The sequence below is a fragment of the Pinus tabuliformis genome, chromosome 9, assembly GCF_031772625.1.
Source record: "Pinus tabuliformis cultivar Carrire ecotype Pingquan chromosome 9, CPIR1, whole genome shotgun sequence".
Classification (NCBI taxonomy): Eukaryota; Viridiplantae; Streptophyta; class Pinopsida; order Pinales; family Pinaceae; genus Pinus; species Pinus tabuliformis.
The window spans coordinates 789,991,510-790,015,791 of NC_142307.1; the positions used below are offsets into that span (position 1 = coordinate 789,991,510).

Genomic DNA, 24,282 nt, shown 5'->3' on the forward strand with positions numbered 1-24,282 from the left:
ATTATGGATTTCATTGAAAATAATATCATTACTAGATTTGGTGTCCCTGCTAAGATCACTACTGATAATGCCAAGGCTTTTAGTTCTTCAGAATTTTCATCTTTTTGTTTCAAGTATGGCATTGTCTTATCTCATTCATCAAATTACTATCCTCAGGGTAATGGACTTGCTGAATCAAGTAATAAAAATCTCAAAACCATCATCAAGAAGATAATAGGAGATAATAAGAAATCTTGGGATAGCAAAATCAAGTATGCTTTATAGGAAGATAGGATTACTAAAAAGAAAGCTACTAGTAAAATTCCCTTTGAATTAGTTTATAGCTTGGATGTAACTTTACTTGTGCACCTAAAATTGCCAGCGTATCAACTCCTTCAGCATTTTTCTACTAATAAAGATGTTGTTCAAAATAGAATTGATCAGATTGTGGAGTTGGATGAAACTCGTAGGATAGCTTTTGATAATATATGTAAAAGTCAATCTAACATTAAGGAAAGCTTTAATAAATCATCTCGATCTAGATCTTTGCAGGTTGGAGATATGGTACTCCAATGTAAAACCGAGAAAACATAAGAAATTTGACAGTTTGTGGTCGAGACCATACATTATCCGAGACATTGCAGGGCCAAATTCATTCCACTTGAGCAGATTGCATGGCTAACAACTTAACTTACCTGTGAATGGCCAAATGCTCAAGCTATTCTTCAAAGATAACATCTAATGCCATGGGGCATCCTCCGTATTGTATTTCTAACCCTACACCTTGTCATTTCAGCAATTCATTTATGCTTTAGTATTAGATTTACTTTTCATGTTACTAGATAGTTAATAAATGAAGAGCTTATATCTTTCCTGTGCTTAATGTTATATGATGATTTTTGAATGGACGCTACTTATGTTATATTGTGTGTTACGTGGATGCAAATTCTGGATTCACATATTCCTACAGTGCAACAACGTGTCCCCAAGTAGAGCCAGATATTGACCACTACATGTCAACGACCCATAGCAGTACACCCCCTTTTTTCACAAAAGGGATAGTGCCTGATCAATGTGTCCATGTCGTCCAGCTTTCATCATCAACTTGATTGTCATGTTATAATGTATACCCATTCTTCATGTATATGATGTAAATAATCTCAGCAGATCTGTGTTATGTATGTAATTGCCTAGGTAAACCTATTTTTCTGGTGACGATCTACACTCCGAAAGGTTTCTTGTATCACCGATCCATTCTCGGATGGTCGGCAGAGTTTTCCTTCAGCCTTACCCCAAACCCGGAATGAATTTTGTCACTGGGATCTTAGGCGAATCCTAGTTTTATAGATCGAGTCTATGTAAAAGTGATTTGGGAATAATCATAACTATTTGGTTAGGTTATTTTATTACAAATTGCTTAGTCTGCTTGATTATATGTGTCGCAAAAATGGATAGTCTGTGAGGGTCTATTTCAGATAGGTTTTGCCCCTTGTGATGTAAAGATATGAAAATGATGATGTAAAGTGTCTTGAGGGTTGGAAAAATAATTTATCCCCTCATAGGTTAATTAATTAAATTTTCAGGCCAAAAATTAATTAAAATCCTAAGCTGTAAATTTAATTAAATATAGGCCGTAGGTAAATTTAAATTTTCCAAAGGCAAAATTCGTGAGTCCTTAAAATTCGAATTTTAAAAGGTCCCAGGACTAAGGTAAATTAATTATTTTGCTAAATTTTAAGCCTTTGGTCCCTGAGGTTTAAGTCAAAGTCACATTTTTTAGGAAATTAACTCAAAAAAATTATTTTTGAGTTAATTAAAATGCATTTAATTGGAAAATTCGAATTTCCTCAAGAATTTAATATTTCGACGGATGGGATTAAAAGAAATTTTAATGCTCATCAACAGTCGATATTGCTTTGACAAGGATCACTCGAACTAGCCATTGGAAGATTTATCTTTAAATAGGAGGTCATTTGTCAGTTGAGATGATCCAATCTTTGAGTCGTGTGCTAAGTGAAAATCTCTCTTGTAATCTTTTTATGAGCAATAAAGAAAGACTTTGGGGTTAATTTCTGCTGGTGTTACTCTTCCTGGAAATACTGTAAGATGTGTCATTTTCATGCATAGATTTCTTTTTAGCCATTGATGATAGTTTTTTGAAGAGTGATTTGAGTACAGGTATCTTGCTCAGTCGCTGGGGTTTGAATGATAATTTAAATTTTGAATATAATAGCAGGGATCTCTATTAATTATTTTGCTAAATTTTAAGCCTTTGGTCCCTAGGGTTTAAGTCAAAGTCACATTTTTTAGGAAATTAACTCAAAAAAAATATTTTTGAGTTAATTAAAATGCATTTAATTGGAAAATTCGAATTTCCTCAAGAATTTAATATTTCGACCAATGAGATTAAAAGAAATTTTAATCCTCATCGACGGTCGATATTGCTTTGACAAGGATCACTCGAACTAGCCATTGGAAGATTTATCTTTAAATAGGAGGTCATTTGTCAGTTGAGATGATCCGATCTTTGAGTCGTGTGCTAAGTGAAAATCTCTCTTGTAATCTTTTTATGAACAATAAAGAAAGACTTTGTGGCTAATTTCTGTTGGTGTTACTCTTCGTGGAAATACTGTAAGATGTGTCATTTTCATGCATTGATTCCTTTTTAGCCATTGATGATAGTTTTTTGAAGAGTGATTTGAGTACAGGTATCTTGCTCAGTCGCTGGGGTTTGAATGATAATTTAAATTTTGAATATAATCGCAGGTATCTCTATTTAATCTAAATTTTATTATCGTTTTCTCGCTCTATATTAATGGTTGAATTGAGTTTTGCAGGAAAGTCTTGATTTTTTAGATCATTGGGCATTCAGGGAAGTTTTCAGTTGGACCAGCCAACTCTTGATCCGTGTTTTCTGAAGATCCCAACTTAATTTGATCCTGGGCTTATCATAAGATATTTTTATTGGTGATGCATGAAGGGTTTTGGGCAAAGCACCTCCTTTTAAATTTAAAATTTCAAAAAAAATTGTGTTAAATTGATAAATCTGACTTTTAAGAGCCTTAGGTTATCAAATCTAGGAGCGGAGTTGGACTCACGCTCGCCAAATCTGGTAGATCTGCTATTCCTGTGCATAGATCTGTAAATTTTTTTGGTTTTTCTGACTTGAGTTTCTGGGGTTTCATTTATTTTTTGTATATCAAGGTTCTGGGTGTTTGTCTTTTCAAGTACAGGTTGCAGATCTGAAGGTGAAGTTTGATTTGAAAGCCAGATCTAGGCCCTGGAGAATAAGATTTGGCCTCAAAATTATTTTTCCAGGGAGACTATCCAATTTTTTTGCGGTCCAAGGGTTTCAAAAAAAAAATTAAGTCTGGAAAGAATTTATTTTTGCAAGGGTTTCATTGATAAATCTGACGCACAAGTGTGAAATTCATTTTTCTTGGTTGATCTTGAGTTTGGGCTATAGTTTCTTCGCTTTCTGAAGTTTTTCAGATCTGTTTGCTGCCTGGAGTTTTTCCAGCAGAATTATTTTTGAAATTTTTTAAGGGTTTTGTTGCCATGGGTTTTATTCCTCTCCCTTGCTGTCCAAAATTGTTTATCTCTCTGGCACACGCTGTTGTAGCCTCCCTTATCCGCTAATCTTTTCAACCCTCAGATTTTTCTGCTCCAAGCAGCTCCTTCCATACTTTTGTTGCCTCATACACTGCCCGATCTGCTGCATTTTTCCTGCCTCTCCATGCAAGCCTGCAACCTGCAAACACTGCAGCATCTCTCTCATCATCGTCAGCTTTCTCTCCCCACTGCTCCCTCTCTGCTTTCCCGCATCACCATCCCCTCTCCTCTACACGCAGTTTCCTGTCCCAGCATCTAGAACCTGCGTCCTCCCTTCTGTCGTCGAGTTTCCTCATCCTTTCGCTGCCTCATTTCTGCTATCCCTCCCCTCTCTGCCGCCGTCGAGTCCACGTTGTCGCCAGTCCTGCAAGTACACTTCAATTTTTATTTTCCTTCTTTCTTTTATTTGTATGCTCATACGTTGGGTTAGATAGGTAGGGTCGAAGTTTGGCATATTTTCATTTTATGATTTAGATTAGTTTTAATATTTATTTTGGATTTATGATTTTCGTTTTGTCATTTTAATTTGGTTTTAAAAAAAAACAATTAAAAGGGGGTTCGATTTTGGTTTTATTTTTTCATTTACATTTTGATTTGTTTTATTTTTTATTTTGACTTCTTCTTCTTCTTCTTCTTCTTTTTAAATTCAAAAGAATCTAAAAAATTTATAAATATCTAAAAACCCTAAAAATAAAAACTAAAAAATTAAGAAATAAGGAAGGGACTTCATTTTTATATTGTGTGACTAGAAATCAAAATAATTTTTCACATTTAAAGGTTTTAAATTTTTTATGTGGCCTCTGGCCCATTAAAAAATTTAAAAATTATTAAATCTTTTTTATTTATTTTGGTCACATTTTTTAATCATTTACCACATTAATCTTGCTTTATAAACTTAGCACATTGAAAAAGTTTTCCTAAAGGACTAACTAAATTTGTCAATTTTTTAACTCCTCCTTGGTGTCTTTTGTGCTAAGGATTAAATCTAAAGGTGAACTTTTGTGGTATTAGCATTTCTCATTTCTTTGTAGTTAAGCACGTTTAGAATTTTTGCATCTAAAGATTAACTATAGGAAAGTGGTAAATTTTCCTAAATTTGGGTCACTAAGCATACATCTTTTAATTCTAGGATCGAAATTGGTCAACATTTAAATTTCATGGTTGTTTAAAGTATTTGGATCTCTAGAAATTTAATTGCTAGAACATTGTGCATCTATCGAAATTGATCGTCATTGCTTGAATTATTTAATGCTCGTTACATGTTAAACATTTTGCAAATATTTTCAAGCGATTGTTAAAGAATTTTGTCGTGGAATTAAAATAGATTTGCATATCTCTGTTTCCTAAGCTGAGTATTTTTGAAACTGTTGACATTGATATTAAATTGTAAAGAAGGTTTTTGTTCTCTTTGAGCTATAATTGTATCAAAAAGATTTGAAATAAGCTTGTGTTTTAATTGTAATATCTTCAAGAGTTTATTTTTAAGTCTTCTTCTATAAGGCGAACATTTCATTTGGGTAATTGAGAGCTTTTGCGACACAAGTGTTTTCCCTTCCTCGAGTCTAACTTTATCTCATCTTTTGGTGCATTTGCATATATGTTAGCTTTGCATGATAAAATTTACTTCCAAGCATAAGCTTGGTCGATAGAGAGATAGGTATCCATCAATCTTTGCTTGAGAAGCCTGTTTTAATAGTACTTAAAACGGTGACCTTGCAGTCGTCAGAGCCACAACTCTCTGCAGCGCCGGAGGCACCGGGTATGTTAGAATTTCAGGAGAGGTATCGTTAATCACACCTTAGTGTGCTTCTCCTTATCTTCTCTCTGCCAATTACTACGAAATGAAACTCAACACAAAAAGGATTGAAGGATCCACATTTAAATAGGCATTTAACTAAAATTAACCAAGATTCTTGCATCTCACATTAGTTTTAGGATCTGCATTTCATATAAGATAGTCATTCATCTAAGCAGCAGTTGCTAATCGATTACTTGGTCTTCATTTCCCTAGCAAGATCGTTGACTCCATAAGGCACTGATATTAATCGTTTAAAATCTAATCAAATCCTAAGTCTTGCTAAATCTTAATCAAGTACTTGATCGCCTCACTGTGTCTCCCGAACTGGTTGGTTCCCAACTAGTTCTTCTTCATTCCATTTTTCCATAGGGTCTACCCCCTTTAGCCAATTGTAGGGAGACAGCGTAAACGAAGAGATTGGGGATCAGGGTGACACCCCCCGATCTAAGCGTTGTCGCGGTGCCTAGACATTTTGTGCGACAACAGAGCTCATGTGTTGGCTTTTGCCCACATGCTAATTATTTTTGTCCTAGCCATATTTTGCATTTTGTGGTACAATTTCCTGTTAAATGTGGCCCATTATGCTTTTTCTTCTTTTTTTTGTTGCTTCAACCTCCAAGGCATCATTCTAGGCCTGACTCAAGGTGGGGGCAGGGGTTAAGGAAGCTAACCCTATGTGGACCCAGAATGGGAATGTGGACCCAAGTGGGAGAAATGATGAATGGGGGTATAGTGAATGGAAAGGGAGTAGTATGTGCGAGTAAAAGAGAGGGATCACGCACCCAAAGTCAGGGCTTCCCAAGTGGTACCACCCTAGAACCAAATGGTCAATAATGGAGATCCCACGAGACTAAGATCCAAGGGTAACAACCAAAGGAGATCAAGGAGACAAGAGTACAAACTAAGCCCACTCTTTCTGCCAAATCCCCCCATCAATCCATACCCAAAAGTATCCATGTTAAGTAAACTCAATACTTAATTATCAAATGACAAGACATATCTTTAGATTCGCGAGGCCCACCTTCAAACATACGATCAATACAGGTGGGTAAGGAACCACATGGTTGGCTCAGTTGGAAGAGAAAAGGCATGACGAGCTAGTAGGAGGCATCAAGGGGCTACTGGCTACCGTATGAGGCTCATCATGGAGGAAAAAATTCCCTGGGGATATCACCCACAAAGCGGTGGGTAACATCTAGCTCCAACTGGGGCGTGATCTCTCGTAGAAGTGGACGAGGTTGCTCGAACGAGAGGTCACGAGAACTCCAGCAATCTGTTGGTCACTATAGCCCTGTTATCTGCACATGTCAAAGATCAAAAACATGGGATAGCATGTTTTTCACAATGTCTAATGATCACCCATGCTTAATGTTAGCCCATTAACCAATGAAATATGCAATTTTTATTTTTTATATGCAATCTAATCTATCATGAGAAACATCATATGCGGTTAGTTCTAATGCAGAAATCATTATGCAATGCATCCTACTCTAACATGCATATAGTACAACATCAAGAATCAAGGAAAGGAGTGATACGACTTATTTTGACTAGTTGAGGCCAAAGTTCGTCGTTGAGTTTGGCAATGTAGTAATAGTCATCCCAAACTTTCCCATGAATCCTTACAGGAACTAACTCTTTGTCCACCAAGACCAAGTCCCCTATTTTGTATTCTTTCTTTGGTTTCCACTTTTTTCTTGGCTTGTGGTTTGGTCTTTTAAGGATACAGACCTCTTGTGAAGGGAGAATGAGGGAGGGCTTCGCAGTGTTATGTGCTTCATAGTAAGGACCAGGTTCAATCACATGTGATAGGTACGTAGGTTCTCTATGAAGGATGAAAGGGGTCCCATCACACTGAGGGATGGTAGCGTATGATAGATCCATTTGAACATGCCCCCCAACAGTGGCTCCCCATTTCCTAGATAGAAACATCCCCCATACATCCGTAATATCGATGACAACAATGTCCATGACAAGGGATATGTCGGAGTTTCTAGCCAGAGAAACCTTAAGATCTTTAATGAGACCCTCCACTTCCACAGGTTTGGAGTTAAACCCACACACCTTCTTGTATGGTTAGGTAATGTTGAGACCCAATTGCTTCATAACGGTTAAAGGCATGATGTTTGCGGAAGTCCCTAAGTCGAGCATACAATTATGAAGATAAAGGTCACTGATGGCCAAAGTAAGCATGAAAGGCTCGTGTCCGGGGTTTCGATCGAGAATGTGAATGTTTTGCAAGTCTTCCGTTAATTCTTCCTCTTCAAAACCTAATGACTTCTTAATTTGCTGCCCTTGCTCAAGAAGTTTAGCAATCTCTTTCAGAGGGACAGATACGGTCATCTTTCCAATAGCAGCATCCATATCAATGTTAAGCCCAGCATGTTTTCCCTTCTCTTTCCTTTTGGTGTTTTCTTCCTTTTGAGGGCCCTTTTTTGGTTTAGCTTTTGTTTGGGAATCCTTTGAAGGGTTCTTTGAAAGGGCTTTCTCTTTGGGAGGCTCTTTAGAGGGTACATTTTTGGGAGGATCTTGCTTGGGAAGAGATTCCTCTTTGTTAGGCTCTTTGGAGTTTGCAGGGTCTTTGCCATGGTCTCTTCGGGAATATTGGACCCCTTTGAATCTTCCACTATGCTCATCATTGTTTAGGATAGGCTCTTCTTTTCAACTTTGGTCATGACCTCATTGATGGGAGGGTGAGTGTATGAACCTCCAAGTAGAATGTTGAATATATCAGCTTCTACAAGGTTAGTTTGTTCATCTGTTTCATCATCATCACTCTCATAAGGCTCATCTTCAGAGGAAGAGTCTTGGTCCACTATATTGGTTGGGGCCAAGGTGTTTGGGACTTGAGATGAGCTAGGTTTATCTTCATCACTTTGCTTTCTTCGAAAAGGCTTCACCTTTGGGACAAAATTTGACTTTTGGGCCTTCTCCAAAGTAGTGATTTTGTTCATAACAATTCAATCCCGTGAATGAAATTCCTCACTAAGTTTGTCCATCTTCTTGAGGATAGCCCAAATGGTTTCTTCATGTTGATCCTTTGGTTTCTCCTTCTTGGTCTCAGTTTTGGTTTTAGGGATGTCATCAACATTCATTTTTGAGATGTGAAGGTTTTCCTCAACCTCAATCGCTTTTCTTTAGCTTCAGCCAATGTGGAAGGTTTCTTGTCTCTTAAGGCATATGTTAGGTGACCCCCCACAGCTTTGACAAATTCATCAAGGATGTTGACATCGGAAGGCTTTAGGTGATCAAGGATATCCCGTACAACCCTATCAAACTTTTGAATGAATTCTTGAAGGCTTTCCCTTCCCTTAGATATCTAATAAAATTTCTCGATGTTGAAGGTTCCTTGGGCATTGCAAGACCACCTTTTCATGAATAGGTCTCCAAATTCATCGGAATCAGAGATACAGCCAGGAGGGAGACTAAGGTACCATTCTCTAGCTTGTCCTTCAAGTGATAAGGCAAAGAGCATCATGACCCTATCTTCATCAAAGATCAACCTAGGGGACAATTTCCAATAAAACTCTTCAACAAAATCACGGGCACTTATAGTGGCATCTCCCTTGAACCTGGGTAACCATCGGTCATATTTTTCAGGTAAGGGCTTGGGATCATTACCGAGTTTCAAAGGAGAAAATACACTAACCAAATGTCTTTGACTTTTGGCCATCTTGTTATTGCTAGTGCTAGTAGCACCCATCATTTTCGGAGTTGAGTCACTAACTTTTTTGAATTCAGGAAGGAGAGCGGTGCCAACAGGTGATGGTTCACGGTTCCTTCTTGCAGCAGCCCTAGTTAAAGGAGGAATGTTGTCACCTTCAAGCAAACTAGGGGTTTTGACAATGAGTGGAGTTGCCAGAGGAATAATAAGAATGTCGTCAATGAATCAATTCCTCAATGATTCACTAGGGAGGCAAACCTGCTTCCTCCCCGACAACAGCACCAGAAATGTTACCACTCAAACCAGTAGGGGACCTAAAAGAGGTTCTTAAGAGGGCAACTGCTAGGTCAAGGGCAACGGTGGAGGCTTAGCCCACTGTCACCACAGCTAAGTCTCCCTGCTCTTTACGGACTTTCACCGATGGGAGGAGTCTCGGTAGTGTATGGATCACTTTGTAAAGTAGATGTCAATGGATAGATGAGAAATTACCCTGAAAACCCTTTCCCAAGGGTGGAGTGAGGAATGGAACTTGCTTGCTCTTTAAGCAAGGGACTTGGTCCACCAGGGTGAGGATTGGAGGGTTAACAGAAAAAGGATAGGCTTATAAAGGCGCTTCTCAATCCATATAATCCTTGGAAACTTGGATTCCCAAATGGTCTTTGACAAATAGTCCTTGTTGAGAAGTGGGACCACACGGGGCCAAGTGAACCCAACCCAAGTTCGGGGATGGAATATAGTAGCCAATGATGCTCCTATCCTGGAAAAGGTGAGGAAAAAGGACCAAACAAGAATATTTACTTCAAAAGGTTGAAGTGATCCTATTAGTGTCTAGCCTTAGGGATGCTTAGGCAAAATTCAGTCATAGAGCTAGGCCTTGGGATTCTCGGAGATTCCACCATCAAAATGGCCTCAAATTTGGAGGAGAGGGAGGGGACCCACCAGCGCAGTAGCCTGGATATCGAAAATTTTCCTTGGGCCAATTGTTGGGAAATTGATGCCCTAGGTGACCTAATGGGGCTAGACTTGGGGGAAAAGGGGAAAATAGTAAAAGGAAGGTTAAAATGATGACCCCTTTAAGGGACCAATGTCTAATTCACTTGGGGATATGGAGTCAAATATGATAATGAGTAAGAACTTGGATTCTTGATCAAGGACGCCCAGAAAGTCAACTTCAACCAATGTAGATAGTAAGAAAAGAAAAGTGACTTTCAAGCATTTATACTTTAAAGCAAATGATGCAAGCTTCTCGAGATAAGTAATCTCTAGGACATTTCATTCATATAACATTGGCCCATACATTTAATAACTAAAACATTGTTCAATTCCACATTACAATAATGCAGCAACTAGCCCTAATTTTAGTAGTATGCAACAACAAGAATAAAAACAATGAAAAGCACTTACAACATTATAGAGTATATCCAACCAGCAATTTGTTTGCATAACAAAGCTCTAAGATAAGAGAAATAGCCCAGATCCATACATCAAAATTCATCCATCTCCAAAAATATCCTCCAAGGAAAAAGTGCGAAAATTCTCTAAGACTAGAGAGATCTCAAGTCAAGTGATGATCCAAATGAATGTATCTATCATCAATATATAGCCTCCTAAGGAATTCGAATCAGCGTATGGGCCCCTAACAATAAAATAACGTGCAAATAATAACTCCTTATGGTGATAAACCCACCATACTAGCTCATGATGTAAAAATAAGCCTCGTAAGGAGCCAAATAATAATGTATGCATGTCGTAGGCCCTCCAAAGGCTCAATAACATCCTGAAGTGCCATATTGAGGAATAAATTCCTCAGAACATGATGGACATGGGGGTGGCCTCTTGTTCTCCAAGTAGTAGACATGTGGTGCTCTCAGTGGGTCTGAGGGCACATCAATGACCCCATGGGTCTCCATATGAATCGGATATGCTTGTAGATCCTCTGCAATGGTCCATGAAGATCTAAGGCTAAGTTGCACGAAACGCAGAAACATTTCGGAGTTTCCAAAACAGAACAGGTACGTTTAGAAACGTCACCTCCCAAAAATGGAAACGTCGACTGAAACGTTGGCTGAAACGCCATATCTGTTTATATATTTAAAAATAAATTTATAGATAAAGGAAGAACACATTATCTTGCAAGAAAAAAGGGAATAAGACCCATATATGACAATTGAGAAGGAAAACCAAGTCTATATTAACTCTCATTGATGATTACATAAAAGTCGAGTTCCGGAGTTTCGGGTACAGGTACGTCCCGAAACGTTTGGTTCCTAGAAGTTCCGTGCAACATAGATCTTAGGTGTTGTCTGCTGCTATGGCGGCCCATGGCTCTCTATGCACACCCTACATGTGCCAATGTGGACTTCTGGGGGTCAGGATCCCATATAGGGAAGCCAAACCCAAATGGAAACCACCTGCAATCCTACATAAGATCCAATGCGTCCCCTAGGCTTCCAATACAATCAGTCATTAAAATAATCAAGTAAAAGAGCTTACAAACCATGGATAACAAAGTGGGCACTTCATAATGGCATGCCCTTTCGTAGTGGGCTTTGGCATGTGCTAGTGTCTCCAAACTCCAAAGGGGGTTAGCCAAGTACCTTATTAGGTGGTTTCAACCCTTAGAGGGGATAGTATGTCCAAGGTACATCCTTCTAATGGGGGTGGCAAGTGACAAATAGGTGAGATGGAATAGGGAATGAGAGGGGCAACCTTGAGCCACATAATGGGGCATAGGGGTAGTTAGATAAGGGGAAGCCCACACCTGGTATGTAATGTATAGGAGGAAGCAATCATGGTACATGAGGTGCCCCAACCTTGCTTTTTCCACCCTTCTTCATATGCCTTTTGCCTTTTATGAATTTTCTTTGATTAATTGTTCGGGGCTCAAAGGACAAGAGCATGATGTGTATAATACAGCAGTGGTTACCCCCTTTAAGGTAGGGTGGTTCATTGCCCTCCAGGGGTTGGGACAATCATAGGTTCTTGAGTGATAAAGGAGGCTTATCTAGGGCCTATGCAATGAGGGTGATGGCCATGGATGGGGTAGAGCTCATGTGTTGGCTTTTCCCACATGCTAATTAGTTTTGTCTCGGCCATCTTTTGCATTTTGCGGTACAATTTCCTGTTAAATGTGGCCCATTATGCTTTTTCTTTCTTTTTTTAGTTGACTCAACCTCCGGGGCATCATTCTAGGCCTGACTCAAGGTGGGGGCAGGGGATAGGGAAGCTAACCCTATGTGGACCCAGGTGGGAGAAATGATGAATGGGGATATAGTGAATGGAAAGGGAGTAGTATGTGTGGGTAAAGGAGTAGGACCACGTACCCAAAGTTAGGGCTTCCCAAGTGGTACCACACTAGAACCAAATGGTCAATAAAGGAGATCCCATGGGACTAAGATCCAAGGGTAACAACCAAAGGAGATCAAGGAGACAAGAGTACAAACTACGCCCACTCTTTCCGCCAAATCCCCCCATCAATCCATACCCAGAAGTATCCATGTTAAGTAAACTCAATACTCAATTCTCAAATGACAAGACATACCTTTAGATTCGGGAGGTCCACCTTCAAACATACGATCAATATAGGTGGGTGAGGAACCACATGGTTGACTCAGGTGGCAAAGAAAAGGCACGACGAGCTAGTAGGAGGCATCAAGGGGCTGCTCACTCCCGGCTAAGGCTCATCATGGAGAAAAAAAATTCCTAGGGATATCACCCACAAAGTGGTGGGTAACACTCCCTATGGGAAATCTCTTTGCTCCCTTCTGGCAACTTGCACTGTCATCTTGTACTGGAAACTGGACTGCATAGCACTTCGCGGGGAATTTTCTGGCTGGAACTGCATCTGTATACTGCAACTGGCCAATTCACACTGCCTGTGTCACTACAACTAGTTCTGAAATTGTCTCCCGGGTACTGACTACAACTAGCCTTGCAACTGTCTAATGACAGATTGCATCTGTTGGCACTAAACCTGCTACTATGATACTGTGGGCTCCTGTAGCAAAGGTGATGGTCCCGTTGCAACAATCCGGAACTGATCTGATGATCTCCTTGTTGCAATTATGTTGGACCCTGCCCATCTGGCACATTGGAGTCTCATACTCCTCCTCCACCTGGATCTGGTGCCCCACTATCTCCTTTCGAGCCTTGTCCCTGGTTGGGACCCTTCTTCGCTTTGCAGCTAGCACTAGACAACTCGCACCTCCTCCAGCACCTGTCTCCAGCAACTGGAAGTCGATCCAGATCTGCAATCTGACAAACTCGTACGCCTTCTCTGGCAATCTCATACGACCATCTTTGCAAAGCTGTGAAACTCAAATATCTGGAGAAAATAAACCCGAAAATCTCCCTCTTTCCTGCTGCTTGGTTGTTGGATCTGCTACTCGCACTCCTTTCTGGAGTGAGAATATCTACTCACTGCTACTGCCAATCTGCAACTGGAAAAATTAGATCTCTAAAACTCGAGATCACCTGAGAGAAAATTTATTGTGTGTGCTTTTCTCTTCCACCCGACGTTGGTTCTGTTGCTGCGAAACCCTCTGCGTCCAACCAAGGAATCTACTCAGCTAAAATTTGAGTTTTTGTTGCTCCCTCTGACTGTTGGAATCAAAATCTCAAGCAACTTGACTTTTCTGCAACCCTACAACTGAAAATAGAATTTTTTGCCCCAGCAATTCGACCTGACTGTCTAAGCATTGCGCTGCCTCTAAGAATTTCGATTTGTTGCTCCCTTTGAACAACAAATTTCTTTCCTCCGCTTTTGAGCTTCCCAGCTAATCACTTACGCTCTGATACCATGTGAAAAATCCAAAACTAAAATCCTATTGCAACAACTGCTATTATTTCTTCTAACTGATAAATTTATTATTCAATTTATTGCTATGACAACATCGAAATAAACACAGTACAACCCTCACAAATAAAACTGCGGAAAATAAATAACATTGGAACTGAGAAAATACTAGAACACACATAAAAATGACAGTTATTTTTGGTCAAATGTCCCCAGAAAAACCCAACTTGGGAGGGTTTTTATTATTATGCAGTAGTGAAAATCTGAGTACAATCTATGGATGCCCAACTGGGAATCTAAACAGTAATAAAATATGGGAAAAATTATTTTAAGGGAATTACCCTTCTTCCACAAACAATCTCAGCACAACTTCCTTCAAAAACTCGGCTACCTAGACCCTCTGCATCAGCCTCTGCACTACTTTGCGCAGACCCTTTGACGTCAAGCCTCCAACCTGCCTCTGAAAAAGTCGTTTTGCCTGTCTTTGCTGAGGAAATCGCCTCTCCAGTACTTTGGACCCTCTGTTCGACCTCTAGAACTGAGAATGAATTACTCTCCAGCAAATCGAATTACTTCTCTAAAGCAACTGCGCTGCCTCACTGGGAATAACTTGACCTTCTTATTGTGGTCTCTCTGGATCTGGAAAAATTCCTCCAGATCACTATCCCTGCCCCTCACCACATGAGATCTCCAATACTCAGAAAGGGTTTGGGCAGATCCTAAAGAGTTTGGGAGATATTAAAATAATTAATATTTTTAATGGAGTCCCTAAGTCTGAACTTAGGGAAATTAAGATATTAATGTGAATTAATATAAAACTGTGTTAGAATGGTCCAAAAGACATGGATCAAGCTAGATCTAATCCTAGCCATCGATTAGGGACTTAATCTCGGTCGTTGATATGTCAACAGGAAAAGTATAAGAGGAGGCTTGAAGGTCACTTGGAGAACACACCAGAGTGATCAGTCATTCTATTCTCTAGAGCAGGGTTTGCTAAGAGAGATAGAATCAGTGTTCGGGAGAGCAGCTGAGGGGCATTGAGTACAGAGAAACAGAGAAGGCAGAGATTATGCCAGGAGAGCATCGCAGCAACCAAGGAGAGTGACGTAGAGCCAGCAAGGGCTCACGCAGGGCCACGCAAAGGCATCCAAGTGCTGCGCAGAGCACCAGAGAGGCCAGCATATCTAACGCAGAGGCCCAGAACGCTGACACAAGGCCTCCTAGGGGGCTGACGTAGGCCAAGAAAGGTTGACGCAGAGCCAGCGTGAGACAGAGAGGGGCTGACGCAGTCCAAATTAGGCAGACACTGGGGTTGCAGAGCAGTTTTGTGCTAAGGAGCTGCCGGAAGGATTTTCCGGGGTTCCAGCCAGGAGATTTCTCTCAAATTGTGAGGCATAGCTGCTAAGGAAATTCTCTGTTGGGTAGGCCAGTTTCGGCACCCAGATTGTACTCTGATATTGCTTAATAAGAAAACCCTCAGATAGCTGCACCGGTTTTCCCACATTGGGTTTTTCCGGGGACATTGGTCCAAAAATAATGGTGTCATGTGGTGTGTTTGTTCTTGTCTCTTTTAGTTGCTGATCTATAATATGTTGAGCATGCACTGGTGTTTATTTTCAGTGTTTACTTTGTAAATAACTTGTTAAAGAAAAAATAACAAGTAGGTAGGAATAAATCAAAAAAATTGCATGAAGGGTTTCTAAACTAACTAAACTTAGAAACTTCAACAATTAAGTCATTTCTAGATGGAATTTCCAGAAATGATTTTTGGGTTTTGGACATCTCATGTATTCTAGCCTCTCCACCAAATTTCATGGCTAGAACACATCAAATGCTACAAAAACCAACAAACTCATCATCTAATCACAAATATAGCATGTAAGACTAACATAGAATCAACACATTAACACCATGAACAACATCAAGAAACACATGCACACAAAACGACACAAGTGTTTCTGGTGGAAACCCTTCCAAGAGAAAAACTAGCTTGTTGTTGTTGCACTACTCAATTCTTCTATTAATTGTTGAACAAATTGTACATAGAGTAGTTGGCCTCTATCAACTAGATGATGTTAGTTTTTGTAGCATCAGACAAGTGTTCTAGTCTTGATTTGTGTCTAAAAGACTAAGGAAAATGAGATCTTCAAAACCCAGAAAAGGCTTTGTGAGACAATGTTAAAATTGGAAACTAGGGCCAAACACCATGTGGGACATCTTATTTGTGGCAGCTGATATTTTTCTTGGATTCCTCTCATCGATAGGTGTAGGATTGATCTAAAGATCATCCGATTCCGATAAGTATTCATGGAGATATGAATTTATTTGTGTTATGGGACAATTTGTCAAGGTCGGCCAGCAACCAAACTGCCCCCACTTGTGCTCCACGTTTTAGTATAAATACAAGTGCCTTGCAAAGACACAACTCGCTTGAGATCTCTTCTTCTCCACTCGTTTTGGGTTTTAGTGGAGAGAAGAATCCCTAAGTGGAAACGCAGTCCTAGAAGATGATGCCCTAGCTCATGATAGCCCTACGCATGACCTAGATCTAGGACGCAGTCATGTTGTGAAGAAGATATGCCCTAATCCTCTACATTGTCAAGGAAGACAACCCTTGTCTAATACGCTGTCCCAAGGGTGACCCTAACCGTAGTTATGGAGATGCCCTAAATACGCAGCCATGGAAATGAAGGCAAGAACCCTAGCTACAGGACTAAGGGAGAGGAGATGCCCTAAACTTAGTTGCTACACTGCCTAATGGAGATGCCACCTAAACGCTGCCTTAGAAGAGTGTTCTACACATGGAATGCCCTCGCTGTCATGGAAGGAAAATCCCTCATCCTACACACAGTCATGAAAGGTATACCCTCGTTGTCATGGAAGGAATGCTCTCACACTTAAACGTTGAGATAAAGCAGCCACACCTTCAACTATCCTTAACGCGGTTCTAAATAAGGATGCTCTAACTACTGTTTTGATTGAAACACAGTCATGAATGATAGATCCAATCGTTGTCTTAACGGAAGCCTATTGCTGTCACTCTAACGTTGTCATAGAGGAGAAGACATTGGCATTGCTATGTGCTAGGCCGCAGGCCATAGCACTATAGCTAGCCACCTTGGTCTTATGATGAATGTTGTAACATTATAGACAACATAGTATATGACAGCAAGATGTATAGTGCAGCATAGTGCACACAGTAGCAGCAATGGGTACAGGATGCATAGTGCACACAGTAGCAGCGATGGGTACAGGATGTATGGTGCAGCATGGTGTAGCTCAATGATGCTGGACATAGTGATGGTGCAGCATGGTGTAGCTTAGTGATGCTGGACATAGTGATGGTGCAGCATGGTGTAGCTTAGTGATGCTGGACATAGTGATGGTGCAGCATGGTGTAGCTCAGTGATGCTAAACATAGTGATGGTGCAGCATGGTGTAGCTTAGTGATGCTGGACATGGTATGATGGTGCAGCATGGTGCAGCACAGTGATAGGCTCAACATGGTGATGGAGTCACCTTGGAGAATCAGTTGAAGCAGCATGTCTTCAACTGAGTCCAACTACCTCATGTATCATCTTCTTAGAGATGATCTCTGCTCTTATTTAGATAAGTCAAAGTGTTGACTTCTGTTGTATATGTACTATCTCTCTCTCTCTGTTGAACTATTGAAGAACATATAAGAAGAATTGATCAAGGGTTTCCCACATTGGGGTTTGTCCCTGGCTAGCGCCACATCTTGTGTCCTCTTGTCTTCGCTTGTCTTCTGCGATTTATGTTTATGTTCTATCTACAATTTACTATTATGTTGATGTGATTGCTAATCTGGAAAAGATATTGAGCTAACTATGAAAATTGAAATAAATTGCTCTAAGCATAGAACATACCTAAAATTTAACTGGTATCAGAGTTGAGGTGAAGACAAAGCCCAAGCAAGAGCGAAAGAGCAATCACCGAAGACAGTTGGAAAGGAAAAAAAGGCTCAATGGGTTCTTCATCCCTCTTCAAATTCACCAAGGGTGAAGTCAAAGCAAAGAATAATATCCGAGTGGCGCAGCAAAAGCTTCTGATGGCCTACCTAAAGATCACATCAATGAGAAGTCTGGATCTAAGGTTGGAAGGAAGGGCAGATGCCTTGCTTGCAATAACTTCGGCCATTATGCGAAGGAGTGTCTGAATGGTAAGGACACATCACTCGATGATGATAACAATCACTCCAGGGACATCTTCAATGATCAGAGGAATGACAGGTAATGCAGGACATCAAGGAAATGGCCGACTCTTCAAAGAAAGCAAGGAACCCTAGGTATGAAGAATCAAATGTTGTTATATTGGCCCTCTCCTCCAAACTCTTTGGGAATCTGTAGTGCTTCAAGGCACTTCATCGAATAGAAGGGTGCTCTCTCAAATTTGGTAGAGATGGACACGATCGTGGGATTATACTTGGAGTCAATGCCACCTATCCCAAAAAGGGTGTAGGGAATGTTACCCCTCAATTGAATGAGGGTAACTCGATTCATTTACAAGAATCTCTTTATGTACCTGATCGCAAGAAGAACCTGGTGTCCATTTCGGCAATGGAAGTCAAAAGTTTCAAGGTGACATTCATTGATGGAAAGGTACGTGTTTTGGAATTTTCAAAGATGCTTTTATTCAAGGTAGGCAATTTGTATCAAGTTGCAGGAAGTCCATTGGGGACCATGTTAGTTGACACATCTCTCCTATAGCACTGAAGGTATGCTTATTATGGGGCCCTACACGATGTGAGTCAGATGGTGACTGGGATGCCTAAATTCAAGAAGAGCATGAAGGTACATGTCTGAGATGTACTGAAGGAAAATCTTACAAGGGTACCATTCCCCTCATGTAGCAATTCCACAAGTTTGGAACAACCCGAGGGGTTTGAGATTCATGATCGGGAATCTCATGTATGCAGGTGAAAGAAATCTCTCTATGGCTTGAAGCAAAACACCCCGGGCTTGATATGAGAGGATTGATAGTTGTTTGATGAAGCTGAGATTCACTAGGAGTGAAGCCGATCCAAACCTTTACTTGAAGGTTGTGGATGATAAACCTCTCATACTAGCACCTTCGGAGGACGACCTCTTTCTAACAGGTGCAGACCCTCTCATTTGCAAAGGTAAGAGGGAGATGGATTCCGAATTTGGAATGGTGAACTACAAGTCCATGACTACCTTGATGTAAACTCTCAGAAGTTATGTGGTAGGGATGTCGGACCTGATTTGGGAAATGCCTCTGAGTTTCATAAACTCATTCTAGCATTGATGTTCTTGGTGAACTCCCATCCGGATATATGTTTTGCAGTTAGCATGTTGAGCTCATATATGGTTGAGCCTCACTAGATTGGTGCCAAGAATCTTCTAAGATATCTTCGAGTCACAATCTCTCATGGATTGAGATACACTACCGGAAATGTAAAGCTACATGATTATTCGAATGTTGACTGGGCAGGCAATGTGGAGGATCGCAAGAGCACTTCTGAGTGCTGGTTCTCTTTGGGTTCTGCTATGATATCCTGGATGAGCAGGAAGCAGAAGACGGTTGCTTTGAGCACTGCTGAGACCGAATACATAACTACGAGTATGACCTCTTGTGAAGCTGCCTGGTTGAGGAAGCTCTTCAGTGAGCTGTTTACCACCGTGATCTTCTGTATCAACCACAGGGGGATTCGATTATTGAGGAATCCCGTATTCTATGATCGCTCCAGCATATAGACATCAAGTACCACTTTATCTGGGATATGGTACATCGATGAGCAAGAAGGCTCCATCGCATTGGCACTGATGTGCAGGTCGCCGACATTTTGTCGAAGCCCCTGCGAAAGGTCAAATTTGTGACTTTCCGAGAACGAGTAGGAGTCGTGGAGAGACTCTCTCCTAAGGGTCCTATATGATATGGACATTGAGCTCTGGGAGCTCTGGGGGGCTTAGGGGTACACCGTGGAGCAATGAGCAGCCATAGGGTGAATGGTCCAAACTTCCCCTAGTGGTTTGCTATGTAGGAAGGATGAGTGGTTCATCCCTCTCTTGTCGAGACACAATCATAGGGTGAGTGGCTCAGCCTTCCCCTAGTGATTTGTTGTGTACAAGGTGAGTGGTTCAGCCTTCCCCTAGGAAACCCCTTGCGACATGTAGGCAGGATGAGTGGTTCATCCTTCTCCTGCTGAGACATCCTACCCATGCAATCTGAGACTCATGGGAAGTACCTCTCATCTGGCCAATGAGTAGGGAAATGAGGATAGGAACCATAGTAGTACCGATGGACGCATCGTGTATCTACCGTACCCCCTATGCTAGGATGATATTGACTTGGGATCAATGAAACTAACTTCGGGTCAGTATGAGTGGTTTGAGACACTCTCTTTTGATATTGATCTAGGATCAATGAAACTGACTTCGGGTCAGTATGAGTGGTTTGAGACACTCTCTTGTGATATTGATCTGTGATCAATGAAACTGACTTCAGGTCAGTAAAGAATGGTATGAGCCATTCTCGATCAATTCTTCTTCTTCATGGTTCAGTAGAGCAGAGCAGAGCAGTGCAAAGCAGTGGAGGCAGAGATAGTACAGTCTAGCAGATGGATCAGCGGATGGAGTTCTCCCTAGTTGAGAGGGAGTGTTAAAATTGGAAACTAGGGCCAAACTCCATGTGGGTCATCTTATTTATGGCAACTGATATTTTTCTTGGATTCCTCTCATCGAGAGGTGTAGGATTGATCTAAAGATCATCTAATCCTGATAAGTATTCATGGAGTTATGAATTTATTTGTGTTATGGGACAATTTGTTAAGGTCGGCCAGCAACCAAACTACCCCCACTTGTGCTCCACGTTTTAGTATAAATACAAGTGCCTTGCAAAGACACAACTCACTTGAGATCTCTTCTTCTCCACTCGTTTTGGGTTTTAGTGGAGAGAAGAATCCCTAAGTGGAAGCGCAATCCTAGAAGATGATGCCCTATCTCATGATAGCCCTATGCATGACCTAGATCTAGGACGCAGTCATGTTGTGAAGAAGATATGCCCTAATCCTCTACGCTGTCAAGGAAGACAGCCCTTGTCTAATATGTTGTCCCAAGGGTGACCCTAACCACAGTTATGGAGATGCCCTAAATACGCAGCCATGGAAATGAAGGCAGGAACCCTAGCCGCAGGACTAAGGGAGAGGAGATGCCCTAAACTTAGTTGCTACGCTGCCTAATGGAGATGCCACCTAAACATTGTCTTAGAAGAGTGTTCTACACATGGAATGCCCTCGCTGTCATGGAAGGAAAAACCCTCATCCTACACGCAGTCATGAAAGGTATACCCTCGCTATCATGGAAGGAATGCTCTCACACTTAAACGCTGAGATAAAGAAGCCACACCTTCAGCTATCCTTAATGTTGTTCTAAATAAGGATGCTCTAACTGTTGTTTTGATTGAAACACAATGATAGATCCAATCGTTGTCTTAACGGAAGCCTATTGTTGTCACTCTAACGTTGTCATAGAGAAGAAGACATTAGCATTGCTATGTGCTAGGCCGCAGGCCATAGCACTATAGCTAGCCACCTTGGTCTTATGATGAATGTTGTAACATTATAGACAACATAGTATATGACAGCAGGATGCATAGTGCACACAATAGCAGCGATGGGTACAAGATGCATAGTGCACACAGTAGCAGCGATGGGTACAGGATGTATGGTGCAGCATGGTGTAGCTTAGTGATGCTAGACATAGTGATGGTGCAGCATGGTGAAGCTCAGTGATGTTGGACACAGTAATGGTGCAGCATGGTGTAGCTCAGTGATGCTGAACATAGTGATGGTGCAGCATGGTGTAGCTTAGTGATGTTGGACATGGTATGATGGTGCAACGTGGTGTAGCACAGTGATAGGCTCAACATGGTGATGGAGTCACCTTGGAGAATCAGTTGAAGCAACATGTCTTCAACTGAGTCTAGCTACCTCATGTATCATCTTCTTAGAGATGATCTCTGCTCTTATTTAGATAAGTCAAAGTGTTGACTTCTATTGTATATGTACTATCTCTCTAACTCTCTCTGCTGAACTATTGAAGAACATATAAGAAGAATTGATCAAGGGTTTCCCCACATTGGGGTTTGTCCCTGGCTAGCGCCACATCTTGTGTCCTCTTGTCTTGGCTTGTCTTCTACGATTTATGTTTATGTTCTATCTGCAATTTACTATTATGCTGATGTGATTGCTAATCTAGAAAAGATATTGAGCTAACTACGAAAATTGAAATAAATTGCTCTAAGCATAGAACATACCTAAAATTTAACAGACAAGCTTGCGAAACACCTTAATTAAATTAATTAACTATCATTTAATTTTTCTTAAGTCTAACTTAGGAAAACTGGTTAATTAATAGTAATTAATTAAGGAAAGGTGAGAAAGCTCTAGAAACTCACATGGATCGAATTTGAGATGACGTTAGTCATTGATGAGGATCTAATCATGGTCATTGGTGATCCAATGAGAGATTATAAGAGCAAGACGATGGGGATGGAGACAGACACATCGACTAAGAGGGAGAGCGAGTTCCTTGGGCAGATCGAGCTATCCAGTGCAATGATTCAGCAAGAAGAAGAGTTCGAGCTAGAGCAATAGTGAGAGGGAGCAATAGTAGAGGAATTTCCTAGTGATTTCCAGTTCCAGAGAGCCAGCAAAAGAGAAGGCCAAAATATTCTGCAAGAAAGTTGTCCAAGTTGAGCGAGTGAGCCAGAAACTCCAACGCAAGTGTCGGAAGTAGATCATTTTAGTTGCAGGAGGCTAGGAGAGCACCTGGAAAGTAGAACGACTCATTTCTAGTGACATAGTGAGGCTAGAAGGGCCTAGTTGGAAGCAGTTCTAGAGGTCTTACGACTTGCCCATGCCAGTGGTGCGAGCAGATAGTCAGGCAGTGTGAGCAAGCCCAGAGAAGGCCGAATTATTTTGGCAGAGGGAGAAATTTTCTCCTAAATATTTTTGGCGAGATTTTTGTCGGTGGATAGTCAGATTGGCATCCAAATTTATGTACTCGGATTTTTCTCCTGCATAATAAAATTAAACCTTCATCTACCGCACCGGTTTCCCTTCGAGGTTTTCCAAGGGCCGTTAATCCAAAAACATTGGTGTCATTTTAATTGTGTGTGCATCTATTTTTCGCAGTTCCAGTTTATTTTCCGCAACATAATTTTATTGTGAAGAATTGCAGTGTGAGGCTTGCAATGAATTTTTAAATCCAGCGATTAGAAGTATACCTGGTACAAGGACCAATGCTTCGTAAGTAGCTGCGGTGAACCTCCCAAGGCACATCAAGAACATAGGTGCCTAATAACTATAAGCATAGAGCTACATTTGAACACTGAGCTTAGCGTGTCAAATTCAAAAATGCACAATTTCTGATGTTTACGGTGAAAAACATCTTATCACGAAACCGGGCAGCAAGCTGACCCAGACATGAAGTCACAGGATGCAAGCAAATTTTAAGTAGATTAATAGATGAATATGGAACAACACAAGAAGGATATCAGTGGATTTAACTCTCAACGACGTTGCTCATAAATGGATGATTTCCTATCAAATTCTCCACAAAACAAATGCGCTTTCCAGATATTCCCACATGATAAATATGCAGTTTGGATAGCTAAACTGATTAAAAGGAATACAAAATATAAAGAGGGGAAATGAAGATAAACCTTCATTAGGCTCAGGTACCTTCTTGTCGTTGTCGTTGATGGATGCTCTGCATTGAAAGCGTGGCTTCCTCGAGTGGGACGTGCAACAGGGTAACTTCAATCTCAACCTCAACCTCAACCTGCATGCCTTTGAATGCTCAGCTTCTGCATCCATGAAAACTAACAGACAGAGGATTCGTCGCTCACCTGTCATTGGAGTTGTTCCAGGGAGATTTCTGGTCATAATTCGTAAAAGGCGCCACCAGATAGAGATTGAGATTCGCCGTCATTGCCATCCTGCTACAACAGCTTTGCAAATTTAATCTCATCCACGTCCATTCTATCTATGAAGTCCGGTGCCAGTTTGATCACTTGTTCTCAATTGACACTTCATCTTTTTAATTTTGTTCAAACTGGGTTAGAATGTTGGATGCTTGCGGTGAGTCGATGTTATTAAATAGGTTTAAAAATGGCGATCTTATTAAATATGTTTAAAAATGGCAAAAATCAAAGAGGAAAAAATATTTCCAAGATGCCACACGATACGTCTATCCATGGATACAAATTTGATTTAAAAACTTCTGGTTAATGTTATTGGATACTTAAAAGGATTAAAGAAGTTTGATTTAAAAACTTCTTGTTAATATTATTGGATACTTAAAAGATTAAAGAAGTTTGATGTAAGAATTAATAATAAAAAATTATTAATATTATTATAAATTAGTATAAACTTATTTTAAATATGGATTT

At 40.6% G+C, this 24,282-nt stretch overlaps 1 protein-coding gene across 1 annotated transcript in view; it reads right to left on the minus strand.

The window, feature by feature from the left end:
* The window catches only part of LOC149151108 (putative zinc metalloprotease EGY2, chloroplastic), a 398,174-nt gene extending 374,203 nt beyond the window's left edge, over nt 1-23,971 (minus strand). The window contains exons 1-2 of the mRNA XM_089440546.1: nt 23,740-23,971; nt 23,573-23,672 (exon numbers count right to left, since the gene is read on the minus strand). Coding sequence (XP_089296672.1) covers nt 23,573-23,672; nt 23,740-23,861 — 222 coding nt within the window. The 5' untranslated portion in view covers nt 23,862-23,971. The remainder of the gene's footprint in view (nt 1-23,572; nt 23,673-23,739) is intronic.
* Nucleotides 23,972-24,282: the final 311 nt, after the last annotated feature.